This window comes from Lithobates pipiens, unplaced genomic scaffold (assembly GCF_037356315.1).
Source record: "Lithobates pipiens isolate NorthernLeopardFrog02 unplaced genomic scaffold, aLitPip1_a1.2 Scaffold_16, whole genome shotgun sequence".
NCBI classification, from domain to species: domain Eukaryota; kingdom Metazoa; phylum Chordata; class Amphibia; order Anura; family Ranidae; genus Lithobates; species Lithobates pipiens.
The window spans coordinates 500,933,960-500,951,807 of NW_027507748.1; the positions used below are offsets into that span (position 1 = coordinate 500,933,960).

At 42.8% G+C, this 17,848-nt stretch overlaps 1 protein-coding gene and 1 pseudogene across 1 annotated transcript in view; both read right to left on the reverse strand.

Annotated features, from left to right (window-relative positions):
• The window catches only part of UCHL3 (ubiquitin C-terminal hydrolase L3), a 91,751-nt gene that overhangs the window by 11,609 nt on the left and 62,294 nt on the right, over positions 1–17,848 (reverse strand). Inside the window, exon 6 of the mRNA XM_077484473.1 lies at positions 2,885–2,960. Within this exon, the coding sequence (XP_077340599.1) occupies positions 2,885–2,960 (76 nt within the window). The remainder of the gene's footprint in view (positions 1–2,884; positions 2,961–17,848) is intronic.
• Positions 17,505–17,623, reverse strand: LOC143985489 (5S ribosomal RNA; annotated as a pseudogene).

Consider the following 17,848-nt stretch of genomic DNA (forward strand, 5'->3'; position numbering starts at 1 on the left):
GGAGAAACTAGTCACATGCATTGCTCAGGTGTAATTTTGGTCCATTCTTCCACAGTCGGCAAATCTTTATCTTTAGTTCTTTCCATAGATTTTCTATTGGATTCAAGTCAGGTGATTGGCTGGGCCATTCTAGCAGCTTTATTTTCTTTCTTTGAAACGAATTAAGCATTTTCTTGGCTTTGTTTTTTGGGATCATTGTCTTGCTGAAATGTCGGCCCTCGTTTCAGCTTCATCATCTTGGTAGATGGTAGCAGATTTTTTATTTTATTTTTTTATCAAGAATGCCTTGGTAAATTTTTCCATTCATCCTTCTTTCAAAAGATATGGAGTTTGCTAGTACCATATGCTAAAAAACAGCCCCACACTATGATGTTCCCACCTCCAAACTTCACTGTTGGTATGGTATTTTTGGGGTGATGTGTAGTGCCAGTTGACTTCCAAACATGGTGTGTATTATGACATCCAAAGAGTTCAATTTTGGCCTCATCTGACCAGACTATATTCTCCCAGTGTTTCACGGGCCTGTCTAAATGTTGTGTAGCAAACTTTAAATGAGCTTCAACATGATTTTTCTTCAGCAATGGAGTCTTACATGGTGAGTCTGTATACAGGCCATGGCGGGTGAGTGTATTAATTATCGTTTTCTTTGAAACAATTGTACCTGCTAATTCCGGGTCTTTCTGAAGCTCTCCACAAGTGGTCCTTGGCTCTTGGACAACTCTTCTGATAATTCCTTTCACTCCTCTGTTAGAAATCTTCCAAGGAACACATGGTTGTGGCTGGTTTATGGTGAAAAAATGTCCTTTCCACTTCCAGATTATGGCCCCAACAGTGCTTAGTGGAACATTCAGAAGTTTAGAAATTCTTCTGTAATCAATGCCATCAGTATGCTTTGCAACAATAAGGTTGATAAGGCCCGTTTCACACTGGGGCGGGAGACGAGTCGGCTATTTTTAGCGGTGCTTTACCGTCGGCTTTGCCGGCGGTATAACCGCGCTGCCCTCTTGATTTCAATGGGCAGGAGTGGTACACCGCTCCTTCACTGCTCCAAAGATGCTGCTAGCAGGACTTTTTTTTTACCGTCCTGCCAGCCCAGAGCTCCAGTGTGAAAGCCCACAGGGCTTTCATACTGGAGACACAGCAGCGGCTGTTTCAGGGCGCTTTGCATGTGCTATTTTTAGCGCTGTAGCGCCTACAAAGCGCTCCAGTGTGAAAGGTGTCTAAGGTCTTGAGAGGCCTTTGCTTTTATCCAACATGAAATGTTTCCTGTGTGATACCTTGGTAACAAGAAACCTTTTTATAGGCCATCAGTTGAGACTGAACAAGCGCATATTAATTTGCACTGATAAGGGGCAAGATTGCTTTCTAATTATTGATGAAAAGCCAAGAAACCAGCTGAAATCTATGTCTTTTTGTACCTCCATTTCTTCACGTGTTCAATACTTTTTCCCTGTCTCATTCCATTTTATTACACATAACTTAAACTTCAAAAAATATATTTGTTTTAAAATGCGGGCGGATCTGCCTGTGATTCGACAGTGTCGAGGCGTGAATGACAAAACTCACATTTAAGATGCCATTCATTTGAATGACACCTCAGATCACGATGCAGTCTGCCAACGTGCTGCAATCACAGGACGTGTGCCACTCAAAAATAGTTCAGGAGCTACCTTGGGGTAACATGCGTGCCGCTATAGCAGCACATTTTCTCGCACGGCAAACCCGCACAGTGTTTTGAGGTGCCATTCAAATGAGTGGCATCTCAGATGCAAGTTCCATCTGCCCACGATTATATCTGCAGTTTGAATGCAGTCTTATTGACATGTGGTGGAAATTTAATGTCAATAGCACTTGTAGAAATCAATTTATCTAGAAAAATGGTGACGTGTTCAATACTTACTGTACCCGCTGTATATACTGTATATAATATCTCTCGCTATATATATATATATATATATATATATATATATATATATATATATATATATATATATATATATATATATATATATATATACACACATACACACACATATACATACACACACACAGTACAGTTACCTGTCCTAGTAATTGTCTCCCAGGTTTCTCAAATGGGCAGGTTGAGGGGCTCCAGGAGTATTTAATATGGAGGAATCTGTTATAAAAGTTTCCTCCAAAGTTTGTAAAAATCCAGTAGGGGGCCTGGAGCCCAGAGATTCCATAGCGTTATGGGTGGAACGTAATCTCCAATCCTGGGACCAGGTTTTGGAAACAGCCAGGAGTCTGGTTGGTTGATTGAGCTGGTGGGTCCTGGGCTGATAGAGTCAGGATTAGGGTTCTGAGCTCCCCCCCAAGAAGTCCAGAGAGTGCAGGTGTGCACTAGTGGAAGCCAGAGACCCAAGTCTGAGGATCAGAGCAGCGAGGGGCTGCTTTCTAGATAAAAGCTGTGTGCGTTGAAGCTGTGTATGTCCAAGGAGACAGATGAGAGCCTGAAGTGGAAGGCCTGAGCAGCAAGTACTGTGCCCAAGACTGAGCGAGCTTTAAGAGCTAGGTAGACTGGCATTTTGTCATTTGTTTGTTCGTCCCTGTGTGGACATCCAAGTGCATGCATGAACTTTCCTTTATTTTGTTCCTTTTAATAAAAGTGGGCTACCATGCCCTTAAACTAAAGGTCCTGTTCCCTGTGAACTCACTGAAAAGGCATCTACCACTGAGCTAGACATCCCCCAATGTCACAACACACACACACCCCATCTTTATTCTGTAAATAATATAACATACAATATATATATACACATACACACACACACACTCTGCAACCTCCTAGTGTCTATTCCATCGCAACATAGTTGCAAGTCATAAATACGCATACTATACACATAAGTAAACAGAAAAAAGTTACCTAGCTCATACAGATGTCCTTGTATATCAACAAAAGCAATGAAGTGCAAGTCTACTTTATCATCTAAACTCGGTGCCTGTGAGAGAAGAACAAATAATTTTTATTACATGTAAAAAGCAGAGAATGTTTAATAAAGCAAATACAGTTTCTTCATCAAGGAATTAAATCAGGAGGAACAAATACAATTACACTGGAAAGTTATTATCTTGGTTTTACAGAAATATGAACACAATTTTATTTTAAATTCTTTAACAAATAGACATGAGTTAAAACTAGCAGCTCAGGCACAGCTGAGGGAAACGGTCATATCAACTTGTGCAACTTTTACAGAAGAATCGGGACATTTCTGACCCCTGACAGTAAAGAGTAACTGCAGTTTGCTCACATAATTTGTAATAAAAACATTTTTGCCATTTTGAAGCTTCCATCTAACCACTTTGCATATTTTTATGTATACTGTGACTCTGTACTTGCCAAATATGCTGCAGAAATCTCCCTCCGCTGTCTGGCTGCAATCATTCTAACTGGGCAGCTGAAGCTGCTACCTGTTCACTTCCTGGATTTACACAGAAGCACACCTCCAGCTTTCATTGGCCCTTTTATGGTTCATCACCCCTCCCTTCCTGGCAACCTCTCAAATGCATGGCCCTAAGCTAATGACCAGCCAAGAAACAGGAAGTGGGCTTTATAAGGTATTTACTGGTAGAAAAAAAAACGTTTTACTATCCAAAGTTAAAACAACAAGGGCAGAAAATATAAAATAGATGGAGATTGAAAACAAAGGTCAATGACAGAAAAAAGGGGGCCTACCATCATGCTTGCATGACAGACTTAACAAGCTGCCTGCAAAGATCCCTAACCTGCTGCCTTATAACAATTATGTTTTATATATGTTAAAAAAGGTATACAGAGAGAATCAAGAGGGAACAAAGAGGGGGTGGAGGAATAAGGACGGGTGTAGAGGGGAGAGGGTGTGCCAGGGGGAGAGGGCCAAAGACACGATCTGAGGCATATATTAGGGACACAGTGGGAGTGCTTTAGGTTAAAGTTATATTAACCACTTCAATACAGGGCACTTAAACACCTTCCTGCCCAGACCAATTTTGAGCTTTCAGCGCTGTCACACTTTGAGTGACAATTACGCGGTCATGCTACACTGTACCCAAATGAAATTTTTATCATTTTTTTCCCACAAATAAAGCTTTCTTTTGGTGGTATTTGATCACCTCTACGGTTTTTATTTTTTGTGCTACAAATAAAAAAATACCGAAAATGTTGAAAAAAAAAAATGTTTTTTTTTGTTTCAGTTTAAAAACTTTGTAAATAAGTACGTTTTCTCCTTCACTGATGGGCACTGATGGGGCTACACTGATGGGCACCAATGATGTGGCACCAATGAAGTGGCACCAATGAAGTGGCACTGATGGGCGGCATGAGTGGGCACTCATAGGCGGCACGGGTGGGCACTCATAGGCGGCACGGGTGGGCACTCATAGGCGGCACGGGTGGGCACTCATAGGCGGCACGGGTGGGCACTCATAGGCGGCATTGGTGTTATACTGTACTAATGGATGCCAATCAGTGCCAAACAATAATGCATGCCAATCAGTGATGCCCATTGTGGGCACTGATTGGCATCCATTATGGGCACTGATTGGCATCCATTGTGCTGACTGGCATCCCTGGTGGTCTAGGGAGGATTACCTTTTCCCTGGTGGTCTGGTGGCGTCCCTGGTGGTCCAGTGTGGGCATCCTCGGGGGGGCTGTGCTGATAATCGATCAGCACAGACCCCCCTTGTCAGAGGAGCAGCCGATCGGCTCTCCTCTACTCGCGCCTGACAGACGCGAGTGAGGAAAAGCCGATCACCGGCTCTTCCCATTTACACTGTGATCAGCCGTGATTGGACACGGCTGATCACGTGGTAAAGAGTCTCCGTCGGAGACTCCTTACCGAGATCGTAGTTGCCGGGTGTCAGACTGACACCCCGCAACAACGATCGCCGCGATGCGCGCCCCCGGGGGCGCGCAGCGGCTCATAATCCTGATCACGTCATAGGACGTCCGATCAGGATTATGAAACCACTTTGCCACCGTCAATTGCCTATAGGGCGGGCGGCAAGTGGTTAAAGTCTGTTTTTTCTTTTGTATAAAAGCAACAAACATGTCATACTTACGTGCTCTGTGCAGTGGTTTTGTACAGCTGTGCGTGTCCATTCAGACAAGGATCTGCGGCCAATGAGGGGATTCCGTGGCCAGCCAAGGCTCTCGTGTGCAACATCGATCTAGATGGGGCTTGGGTAAGCATTAGGCGGCTGCTGCACACAAAGGTTTTTTTATCTTAATGCATAGAATGCATTAAGATAAAAAACAGTCTGCCTTTACAACTCCATTAAAACCAGTTACCCAGTAGCCATGCAATGGACCAGGGCTGCCTGCAGGGCATCCAAAAACCATGCTTGATTTACGTTTGCTTCTTCAAATTTTATACTGTATTACCTCGTCCAATTTAATGCATTGTTGGTGAGGATCAGTTCTCTATGTGCCAACCTGGTATCTGGCAGAGTGCACACAACATGAATTTTAGATGTGTTACAATTTTGTTTTCGCTTGGAACAGCAGCAAACAGGTCAAAAGTTTAAAAATATGATGTTTTTGTTTTTTTTAAAGAAATTAACATGCAATGCCTTGGCATTTTCCAAAACGTAAAACAAATCTTTTAAGAGCTCTTAGGCTCCATTCACACCTGAGTGAACTGGATTCCAAAATCACAGCAAAACACAGGACACATTTGCAATGCCATCATTTCTTATTTGATCCCCAAACACAGTGCGATTTTGCCGCAATCGTCAAGAGACAAACACGATAAAATCTCTTTAAAAAACACAAATGCCAAAACGCGCCTGACTCTGTGCCAAAGTTTGGTACAGGAGCTTCTTTGGCGCGTTTTTGGAGCCATTTAAATGAATTTTGCCACTCCAAAAACACACAAAGCTAAAAATTTGGTGCAGCAGGTGTTGCTGCAGTAAGCTTAGGTGTGAATGGAGCCTTAGACACATGACATTTTATAGTTATTTTGCAAGATTTCTATACTCCAAAAATCCTGAGAGAAAGCTTAAACACGCATCTATATAGCACAAATCTGTTTAGAGATCAAACCACTTGAATTTATGCAAGAAAAAAAAAATCGGGCCAGGGAATGCTCTCGGGTTACACAGGAAGCAATGGATGTCATACTTGGACCAAAACAGAAGAAAACCATAGAAACAAGTTCTTATAACAGTACTCGAATCCTCCTAAGTTCTAATAATATTGTGTTAACAAACAAGGTAATCATTTTGCACAAAAGATAAAATTTATACACACACACACACACACACAAAGCCTCAAATAAAGTGCACTAATTCACTTCACTTACGGTAAATCCTCAAGGATATATGACATAAAATCAAAGTCTGTTAATCCAGTGCAATAAAAAAAACGTGCAATAATCAACTGATACATAGTCCACATATATGCTATTCATAGTAACTGTGATGCTTATCCCATCTGCCAAACCATCCATTATAGGTGCTTCTCACTCAACATAGCCGAGCACTACAAAGAGTGAACGGTATCACCACCAGCAGTGCTTCTCCATCTGGTGATGTCCAAGAGGACGAAACGTGTCTGGTGAAGCTTGAGGAGTCATTGCAAATGCTTACACAACTGAAGGATACTAGCGTGTTTTTATTGGCATTTTTGTACAGCCCCTTTTTCATATAAAACCTACCATACAGTGTGCCCCTATGTGCGTTTTTTTTATACCTACCACCATGGATCACTAACATCTGATGAGGTCCACCACACATTCTGGAGCCTGTCTTTTGATGTTGGAACCTTTCCCTCAATACCGGATGGGGCTCCTCTAAACACTGACCTTCCTTGCTGGTTCCCACTGAGATACCCCCTCACGACCACCTGTTTGACTCACATGCTGTACAATATATGAGGCCACCATTTCTAGTAAGCGTGCCAACCTTATCATTTGTTGATAGCACCAAAAGATCAAGTTTTTAATCACATTGAAAAACAGAGACTTTAAGTGCATAATTCATTTCTTACAATGGACTATCCCACGCTGTTTATCCATGAATTTTGATTTATTTATAACAGATGTTTTTTTATTTTTTCTACTAATTTTTCACACATTCTTTTACTCATTATTACTATTTTCACATCATTGACTATCATATATGCATTTATACTTTGGACTTCATAGGTCCACATTTTTTTTATTTGTTCACATTTGGAGCGCCACATTATTGTTTTAGATTTTCTCTTTGCACAATATGTCTCGTGGAGTTTTGGCAGCTTAACAGTTTCTATGCACAATTTTTCTAAGTTCTGTATTCAGACAATGCCAGCCAGCTGGAATGTAAAACCCACGTATAAATTCAGGCTTCTAAAATTCTATAAACTATCTTCTAAAATTGCCTAGGCTAAGATGAACAGCATAATTACTAGCTATCTCATGTAATATTGGACTTTCTGCCACATTGGAAGTTGAAAAGCTGACCGAATCAGACAGGTATTACTAGTCTTTGTAGAACACTATAAATAAAAACCTATCTTAGAGCCATTCTATGTATTACTAAGAAAGTTGACCTTTAATAGAGCAGACTCATGTTTTTCTCTTTTAGCAATAGGAAGTGTGAAGTATCTGTTGAGCCGATTACTATTGTCTGACTCAAGCAGAAGTTTTCTAGCCACCACCTATCATATTGTGCTAGCCAAAACTCTGCTGTAATTTGATTACACACTCTATAAAATAGATTTTACATAAACCTCTATACAAAAATATTCACTAGGGCACCTCGTAATATCAGCATTTTAGGGTTAACAAACACCTATAAAAATGAGCCATAGAAATTTGTGAAAATGAAAACTCCAGAAACCGTGTATGTCACCATACAAATAGAGGTGAGTAAAAATGGTCTCATTAGGGTCACTGAAGGGAATAACAATCTAGCAGAATATCAAACACTTCAACTGCTTGCAATAAATATGGTTTGGTCGAATTATGTTTTAAGATCCACAGAAACAAAAATCAAGCAGAAGGTTGTCAATGTGAACCAATCAGGCTATTGTCTGCTAAACAATTATGTGAAATGTAGTATATATTAGGTTAATGGGGACTGGGAAAAAAAGGCGTGTAAGCAGAACATAGTATGATGGGACCTCATCAGTGAGGCGACTTCGCTTCACATTGTACAACCTATTCATACTTGTGCAACTTGTCATGTTACTTTGGACATCAAAGTAGCAAAGTGACAAAATTAACTATTCATATATGTGTAACTTAGAGTCGCAGTGACTTCAAAGTAGTTCATGCACTACTTTGGCCAAACTTTGGTCAGTGGGGCCATAAACTTTACATGCAACATTGGTTCAACAGTGGATCGACTTTGCAGAGGGGCAGCAAGTTCAAATATGTGTGACCTAAAGAGGTAGTAAGCCGCATCATTTTAAAAAATAAATCCTCTGCAAGGCAAATGGTATAATGTGTTTGTATGCATCACATACTAGCACATTATGAAAATATTACCTTAGAATGAAGCCCTCCAGCACTGCACTGTCACAGCTGACAGGGGTTCCATCTTCCCCTGGTCTTCTCTCCATGTTTGCGGGCTCCGGCTGTATGAGTGGCTGTGGCCACAATGACATCACTCCTGCGCATGCCAGGCTCAACACCTCTAACAGACCTATTGCACAAGCTCATGCCACAAAACGTCCTACAGTGCATGTACCAGGGCCCCGGACTGGGAAGTTTTGTTGCACATGCTGGTTCCTGTCAAGGGGATGCAACGTTTACAGACAGCCTTTTACCAGGCACAGAAGAAGGGGAACCAATCCAGCCCCTTCCAGTACTGAGAAGGGGGGTCCTGTAGGAAAATCTAGCAAAACCCTACAATTTTCTCCAACAGCGGCCAGTTAGGTAAAGAGATGGGTGGAAGAAAAAAAAAAAAAAAAAGAAGAAGGGGGACAGCCAGAAAAACAGAGGCCTCCCTCACCAGGTTCTAGGTATGGTTTTTCTGGCAGAAGACTTCGGAAAAATCCATCCATGCTTGACCTTTCACCAAGACTGGATATTTGAGGTTGCCAGGATTTCAAAATGAACAGACAAAAAAAAAAAAAACACAATTGTAGCTCAATTACATTAATATTATTCAGATTCAATTATTCAACTTATTCAGTTAACCGCAGTGACAATGTTAAGAGTAGGAATCCAGAAAATTTCAGCTTACTGCAGTAGAAATGTGACAAAACATGTCCAAACAATATGTCATGCTACATTAAATTTTCCACAAATATTGTTCTCATTTATGGTCCTAAGGCCTCATGCACACTGGTCGTTTTTACAGCTGCTATTTTTGGCTTCAGGCATTTTTCTGCAGCCAGTAAACACCCCAGGATGTTATCCTATGTGTCCATGCACACAAGGCTGTTAATAGCGTTTTCTGGCTGGAAAAACCCCCCAGAACTAGTGGGTTTTAAGAGGAGTTTTTCAGTTTAAAAATACTGAAAAAAAAAACTAGATATTTGCTATTTATCAGTGTCATTATTATTTGAGTTATAAGCTGTTGAGGGAGTATAGTTACACAAAAAAAAAAAAAAAAAAAAAAACGCTACTGCAATCAAAAAAGTCTGAAAAACTCATAGCATCTTATCTGGCGTTATATTCCTATATGGTGCTACAGTTTGATAAGAACTCCTCACCACAGCTCCTGTGATAGCCTCTACTGCTTCACCAATCTGGACACATGTATGCATCACTGCAACCAGCACATGACCAGCAACATCCAATTTGCAAACCATCATATTTAGATTTTTTCTAATAATACTATATATTCTAAATACAGAAATAGTTTACTCACAGATAGAGGGATCATTAGCAGGTGTGCAAAGAGTGTTTGCAGAGAAGAAAGCAGATAATGTTTCCAGTAACCTTAAGAGTCCTTTCAAAACGCGCCTGTCTGCTTGCTAAGTGGGGCATTGATCCGCTGATCCCTGCTGAACAGGCGGATGACAGGTCTGTCTCTGCTCACTGTGCTGAGACAGACCTCTCAGAGCCCCGCCTGTCCATTTTCATCCGACCCCATCCGCATTGAAAATGGGGTCACCATCTGTCTGGATTTGAGGGACAGGAGCAGATCTGATAGCAGCGGGTGTCAGTTGACATGTCATCGCTGACATCCGCTGCTCCATAGGAGTAAATGGAGGCTCTGATTAGGTCCACCTAAAAAACTGACAGGTGGACCTGATTGGAAAGCCCATGTTAAAGGGGCCAAAGCTGCAGTTCTGCAACACATTTCAGAACTTTTGTAACTTGGAGACAAAGGGTTTGTAACCTTAACCACTTACAGACCGCCCGCCGCAGTTTAACAGCAGCTGTTTGAAGAGGAATATCATTATGGCAGCAGCTAGCTGCCATAACCCCGGTATCCTCTTCTTCAGCAGGCGGTCCGCTACAAGATAAAAGTGGTCCCTGCAGAGGATTCACCGCAAGAGCACTTTTATCAGTGGCGGGAGAGGGCCCCCCCTTCAGCCGCGATCTGGTGCCCTCTGCCACTGCCAACAGCAGAGGCTATCGCATCCTGCAGTTTGTTCAGTATTGAGACGAGTGAGGGAAAGATGGCCCCCACCCGTCTCCATACAATTGCTGGGCGGGAGCGACGTCAAAATATCACTTCCGCCCATTGCTCTTAAAGGGCCAATTGTGTTAAACGATTTTTTAAAATTACAATTTTTTTTTTTATTGCATTTTAGTCTAAATATGAGATTTGAGGACTTTTTGACCACAGATCTCATATTTAAGAGGACCTGCCATATTTTTTTCTATTACAAGGGATCTTTACATTCCTTGTAACAGGAATAAAAGTGATAATTTTTTTTTTTAAACAGCGTAAAAATAAAAAAAAGTGTAAAATAATAATAAAAAATTAAAAATTTAACGCGCCCCGTCCCGCCGAAGTGAACGCATACATGAGTAGCGCCCACATATAAAAATGGTGTTCAAACCACACATGTGAGGTATCACTACGATCAGTAGAGTGAGAGCAATAATTCTAGCCCTAGAACTCCTAACACAAAACATGCAACCTGTAGAATTTTTTAAACTTTGCCTATGGAGATTTTTAAGGGTAAGTGTTTGTCGCCATTCCATGAGAGGGCGTAATTTTGAAGCATGACATGTTGGGTATCAATTTACTAAGCGTAACATTATCTTTCACAATATAAACAAAATTGGGAAAATTTTACTGTTGTCTTATTTTTTTATTCAAAAATTATTTTTTTCCCCAAAAAAAGTGTGCTTGTAAGACTGTTGCGCAAATACGGTGTAAAAAAAAAAAAAAAAAAAAAGAAGAAGTATTGCAATTTTATTCTCTGGGGTGTTAGAAAAAAACAAAACAAATATATAATGTTTGGGGTTCTAAGTAATTTTCTAGCAAAAAAACAAAACTGTTTTAAACATGTAAACACCTAAATCTCAAAACAAGGCTGGTCCTTAAGTGGTTAGATTGCATTACTCTGCCAGCCCCTCTCTTTATCTACCTATAATAAGCAGTGTATGTTTGTGGAAAACAAAGCTTCTATTTACCTTTTTTGCAGATATCTTGAGGCCGGTGACATGATTCCGATCCAGGGCTACAGCGGGAAGAGCCAAGCTCTTCCACTGACAGTGGCCGCTAGGTCATGCCAACGCTGTGCTGGCTGCTCGGCTCCTCACACTTGGGGGCAGAGAGCATCGGGAAGTCATGTAACCGGCCTGAAAATATCTGCATTAAGAAAAAAAAAAGGTAGACGCTTAATTTTCCACACACACTGCCCGTTATAGCTGGATACAAGAGAGGGGCTGGCAGTACTATTTTTTACGTTTAAATGTCTACTAGTAGCAGCAGGAGGGGAGGGGCAGCACACGCACACACACAGCTGACAGGCAGGGAGGGGAGTGGGGAGAAGGACGGGGGAGAGCAGAGAGGATGGCTGTGGATGACGGAGGCACATAAACTGACCACTGTGTCAGGGCTTAGCAGCCATGATAAACCATGGTCAGTTTACAGGGGGGGGGGGGCGCAGAACCAGGCAGGATCAGCCAGGTATTTCAGGTGATACAGGGGGCCAAATTACACAGTAGTGATGACCTGAACTTCCCCCAGTTCGATTTGCAGCAGAACATGAGAACAGGCAACACCGGTAAAGTCCATGGGACGCGAACGTGAAAAATCAAAAGTTCCCATTTTTAATGCTTATATGCAAGTTATTGCAATAAAACGCGTTTGTGGACCCTGGTCCTGGCCCAGGAGACATGTATGAATTTTAGCAGAGCATCCCAGAGAGCTGGGAAAAGTTATTTTCGGTGTTTATACATCTCCCAAGTTCCTCTCATATGTTCAGGGATCTCTGATCCATGGTCCAGTTCGGGTCTTGGTCCTCTTCACCAGGCTAATTTAAGCTCCCCTGAGCAGACAGCCTTTGCTCTCTCTCTGGGAAACACAGACAATGCTGGTCTGTGAAGAGCAAAAGGTTGGTAAAAGCTGTTAAGGAGGTTATGTGGAAGCTGACAAGCTGTAGGCTTGCTCAGACTGGTAGTTAGGACCTGTATATATTGTGTAGTTAGAGCCGAGACACGGCTAGATTTTTTGTTTTGCTATTGTTATTTGTTTTCTGGAACACTGCACAGCACCTGTATATAGACTTGTATATAACATAAATAAACACAACACTGTTTGCACCACCTCACTGGATTTAGCATCTGTGCCTGAAAGACTGCTCATCCCAGGGAACTTTGTACCTGCTACCTGTCACCCAGGTTACAGAATGCAAAAAAAAAAAAAAAAAAAAAAAAAAAAAAAAAGAACTGCTGTTATTCCTTTAAATATCGTGCCGGGGGGGGGGGGGGGGGGGTCTCCTTAATCTTTCCCAGGTTATATACCACAGCAAAAAGAAAAAAATTAATTTAAAACTACTCGCTGCTGTCATGTATTGTCGGATCCTGGCAATATAGATAAAAATCATTTAAAAGAAAAAAAAAACTGCATTATCTGTAACTATCTGTAACTACCTCCTCCCAGCCACGTACAACTCCTTGAATTTATGGGACTGAAGACTATCCCTTGAAGGCTGTTAGCCTCTACATCCATGTGGACACAATCCTCCTCCTCTTCCTGTGTGTTTGGTGGGGCCGCAGGAATGTTATCAGATTAAAGGGGGCCTTGAGAGGAAAGAAAGTCCTCCTCTTCCTCCCGCTGTTCTGCCTCAAGTGCCCTGTCCACGATTCCATGAAGCGTGTGATCTAGCAGGAAAACTAGAGGAACAGTGTCGCTGATGCATGCATTGTCCCTGCTCACCATCCCTGTGGCTTCCTCAAATGTTGACGGGACAGTGCATGCATCCTTGATCAGTAGCCACTGGCGTAGCGAGAAGAAACCAAGCTCCCCTGACCATGTCCTGGTGCCATGCTTGCACAGGTACTCATCGATGGCTCTCTGCTGTGTGCATCCACTGCAGCACTGCCAACCTTGAGTTTCACCTGGTGGGCATGTCACAAATGAGGCATTTGGTGAGCAGGTTGCAATCCCTTTGAAGGTCAGCCAGCCGGGCACTGGCATTGTATGACCAACGGACATGACCAGACTTTTCTGGCCTGCCTCAGGAGATCTTGTAAGCCTGAGTACCTGGTTAAGAACCACTGCACCACCAAAGTCAGGACGTGTGCCAAACATGGAACATGGGTCAAGTGTCCCTGTTGGAAGGTGGAGAGAAGGTTGGTGCCATTGTCGCAAACAACCATTCCTGGCTGAAGCTGGCATGGCGTCAACAACCTCTGAGCCTACCCCTGCAGAGCTGACAGAATCTCTGCCCCAATGTGGCTTCTGTCCTCTAGGCAGACACCCTCAAGCACGCATGTCATCTTTTAGCCTGAGCACTGCTAGTTTATAGGACAAATTTGCAGAGGAAGAGGCCATAGAGGAAGAAGAAGAGGGGGTGGAGGAGAGAGCCGTGCCAGAATCACCACTAGCATTTTGGAGGTGTGGTGGCAGGATAAACACCAAAAACACTGAACCCTGTCCTGCATCCTTCCCAGCTGCCAGCAGAGTTACCCAGTGCGCCGTGAAAGAAAGGTAACGTCCCTGCCCATGCCTGCTGGATCAGGAGTCAGCGGTAATATGAACTTTACTGCTGACGGCCCTGTCCAATCGAGGCCAAAACATTGGCTTCCACATGCCAGTAGAGAGCTGGAATGGCCTTCCATGAAAAGAAATGGCGTTCTGTAACCTGCCACCGACGAACAGCACATTCCACAAATTCACGAAAGGGGGCAGAGTCTACCAGCTGAAAAGGCAGCAGTTGCAATGCTAGAAATTAGGTCAAACATGGCAGTACGCTGCAGCTGGAGAAACATGACTGCCAGTTTCTTGTCCTTCTGTGGCACCCCCTCTCGCTAGGCTCAAGTTACTCCCTTCCTCAACCTGTGAACCAACATTAGAGGCTTCAAAACGCTGCGCATCCTCCAGCAGCATGTAACGGACACTGTGGATGAATAATTCTGGGGTCTCCTCTGTGCACGAGATGGGGCTACGGAAGGAGTGACTGGACAAGGAGTAGTTTGAATAGGCTGCTTTGGCAGCTGCGGTGGAAGGCAAACTACTCTGAGCCTGGATGACAGAGGATGAGGACGGTTTCGTTATCCACTCCACCAACTTTTCTGCATGTTGTGGTGTAATAAACACGGCCAGCAGCAGAAAAAAAAAAAAGGAAAAGTGTGCCCCACGGCCAACTGCAGAGGATGCTCCATGTCCACTACCACCAAAGTTGACTGTAGACACAGAGGCTGCTTGCCCTCTTTTAGTGGCCTGTGAGTGTCTGCCTCTTCCGGATATCATGTATTTTTTGTTTTGCAACACCACATTACACTGTATTATATACACCGCCTTTAGTGTATTAAAAACTACACATAACCAAATGTGCTGTATTTATAGGCTACACTGCATCCAATATAAACTCTCCCCCTCCCATTATATATACGGTACAGCTTACCTGTAAATATCCTTTTCTTTGAAGTACATCACGGGACACAGAGGTCCCTCCCTTCTTGGTAAACACGTGTATTGCAAAAAAAAAAAAAAAACACGTGTATTGCGTTGCTACAAAACCAAGCTACAAGCTACTCCCACCAGTGGGAGGGGTTAAATAGGGAGTGCACTTTTTAATTTAGGGAGTGCCAGTGTCCATCACATCAAGCTGGCCTATAACCTACATAGTAACTATGGCTCTGTGTTCCGTGATGTACCTCAAAGAAAAGGATTTTACAGGTAAGCTATTATAAAAATATATTTTTTTAGCTTGCACATGATTGGATGATAAAATCAGCAGAGCTTCCACTCATTTCAGATCTACCCCTTAGATTTAGAGCGAGTACACTTTCAAGGATGGAAGGTGGATTTGTCTTTCGTAAAAAAATAAAACACATAGTGCTCTTAATTGAGACAAGTACACACCATTTAATGTCTGAGGTTTACAAGTCGAAAAAGTTCACACATGGGTTAGCAGGTCTAGGATAACCATGCTATGCAGATAAAACGTTTGTGTAAATTAGTACCTTTAGTCAGACCTCTCAGACTTCGATCCAGTGACATTTTTAAGGAAAGCCAGGGGATAATGCTGCCGTCGACAATTATAGGAAAGAAGGAGTCAGCGGTTCTACATTTTAAAGTGTTTAAGAATAGTGTTCCTTTAAAGTGGTTGTAAACCCTTACAACACACTGTGACCTACAGGTAAGCCTAGATTAAGGCTTACCTGTAGGTCCAAGAAATATCTCCTAAACCTATACGGTTTAGGAGATATTTGCCCGAAGACAGGCACCACTGTCTACGGCACATGCGCCGTAGACAGCGGCGCGCAGGCGCACTGAGCACGGCATTTTCAACGACGAGCTGCCGCGCGTGTCGGGCTCCCGTGCGCATGCGCGGGAGTGACGTCATCACGGCTTCGACGAATGACAGCTGCGGAGCTGCGAGACCCCACCCAGAAGATGGATGCGCCGGACTACAGGGGACAGCGGTGACTTCGCTGGCTCCTGTGTCAGGTAAGTGACACATAATGGACTACTATGCGATGCATAGTAGTCCATTATGCTTTGCCTTTGCAGGGAATGAAAGGAAGTAAACTCATCAGGGTTTACTTCCTCTTTAAAGCATGCATAACAGCACAGTGCTTGCATGATCGCAGTGCATTGCTGTATGATGACTGGCCAAAGCATGCACCTGATCTGCATGCTTTGGCCAATTACAGTGCGCTCTGCTGAGAGCCATAATTGGCCAAAGGCAGGGTGCCTTTGTACAATCATGGCACAGGGGGACTAAGTCCATGCCCCACACTATATAAGGCTAATACACACACACACACACACACAATATATACTTTAATATTAAAAAGGAGGCACTTTCCTCTTAAAATCATAAGTTTGAACAATCACTTGACGAATCCATTTAGAAACAGTAGATCTCGATGCTGCCTGTCTTCTTTTAGGGCCATAGGGTAACACAAACAAAACCTTTGTTTACGAATCTGAGCGGTCACTTTCAATAGACACTGATCGCTCTCACCACATCAAGAAAACGTAGTGACTTTTCTTCCACAGAAACGAAGTTCTGGAAAAAAATGAAGGCAGCACAATATCCTGGTTTAACTGAAAACCTGATACTACCTTTGTTTTTGTTTTTTTCGTTTTTTGGCCGCAATACAGCCTCATCCTTACGAACAACCAATACGGCTCCTTACAAGAAAGAGAAGCCAACACCGATACTCTTCTTGCAGAAGATATGGCAACCGAGAAAAAAAAAGAAAGACCGATAAGACCGATATCTGGCCTTCAATAGTACCTCAAGGCCAGCTTCAATTCTAATCCCATCTGTAGGAATTCAAGGATCCTACGTATGTCATATATCCTGGGGTGCCAACCCTGGATCTACACCAGGAGACATATGCCTTCCAGATTCTTGAGAAAATGAGGAGGCGGGAACTCTGACATCATTCCTGCCAGACCCTTGAAAGCTGTAGAAGCCCCCCCCCCACTCAGAGTGGGGGTGTCCTTTCATAAGGCTTTAGTATTTTGTTTTGTGGGTTACCTCCCCCAGGTCCTCTTTTGACCCTGGGACTGACCCTGAGGTTTACCTCTTGAATTTTGACGGTGGAAGCCGTCGTGACTACCTGGAGGCAGATGCCCCTGGCACTGGAGAAGAAGCCCATTTAAAAGAAAAATACTTAAACTTCTTAACCGGAAAAAAGGGGAACTTTTTCCATTAGAAATTCTTTGGATATACTTATCCAGATTGTCTCCAAATAACCATTCACCATAAAAAGGGAAATTGACCAAGAACTTTGGTATGCTCTTCAGCTGACCACCTTTCAACCATAGGATTCTATGCACATGTACCAGCCTTAGCTTGAGCCGTGAGGTTTGGACAATAGAATCTTTCATAGTGATAACTGTAAAACAGAACGCTTCTGATAAGGCGGCCAACCCTGGGCCTGCTGATCAGGAATAACTTTGGAGTACCTCTATAAACTGGTCCTAGAAGCCTACGGCACATGGAATTCCCAGGCGGTCTCCCATTCAGGTACTAGCCAGGCCTGACCACGCTTAGCCTCCGAGATCAGATGAGATTGGGCACTTTCAGGGTGATGTGGCCGTAGGCCTCTGAATGCCAGCGCAGGTTTGAATGACTGAACCTGCGGGCGAAATATGTATATATACATTTTATAATAAATATATAAAAAATATATATATTATACAGCGCCGACAGTTTACGCAGCGCTTTACAACACACACACATATATATATATATATATATATATAATGTGTGTGTGTTGTAAAGCGCTGCGTAAACGGTCGGTGCTATATAAATCCTGTATAATAATAT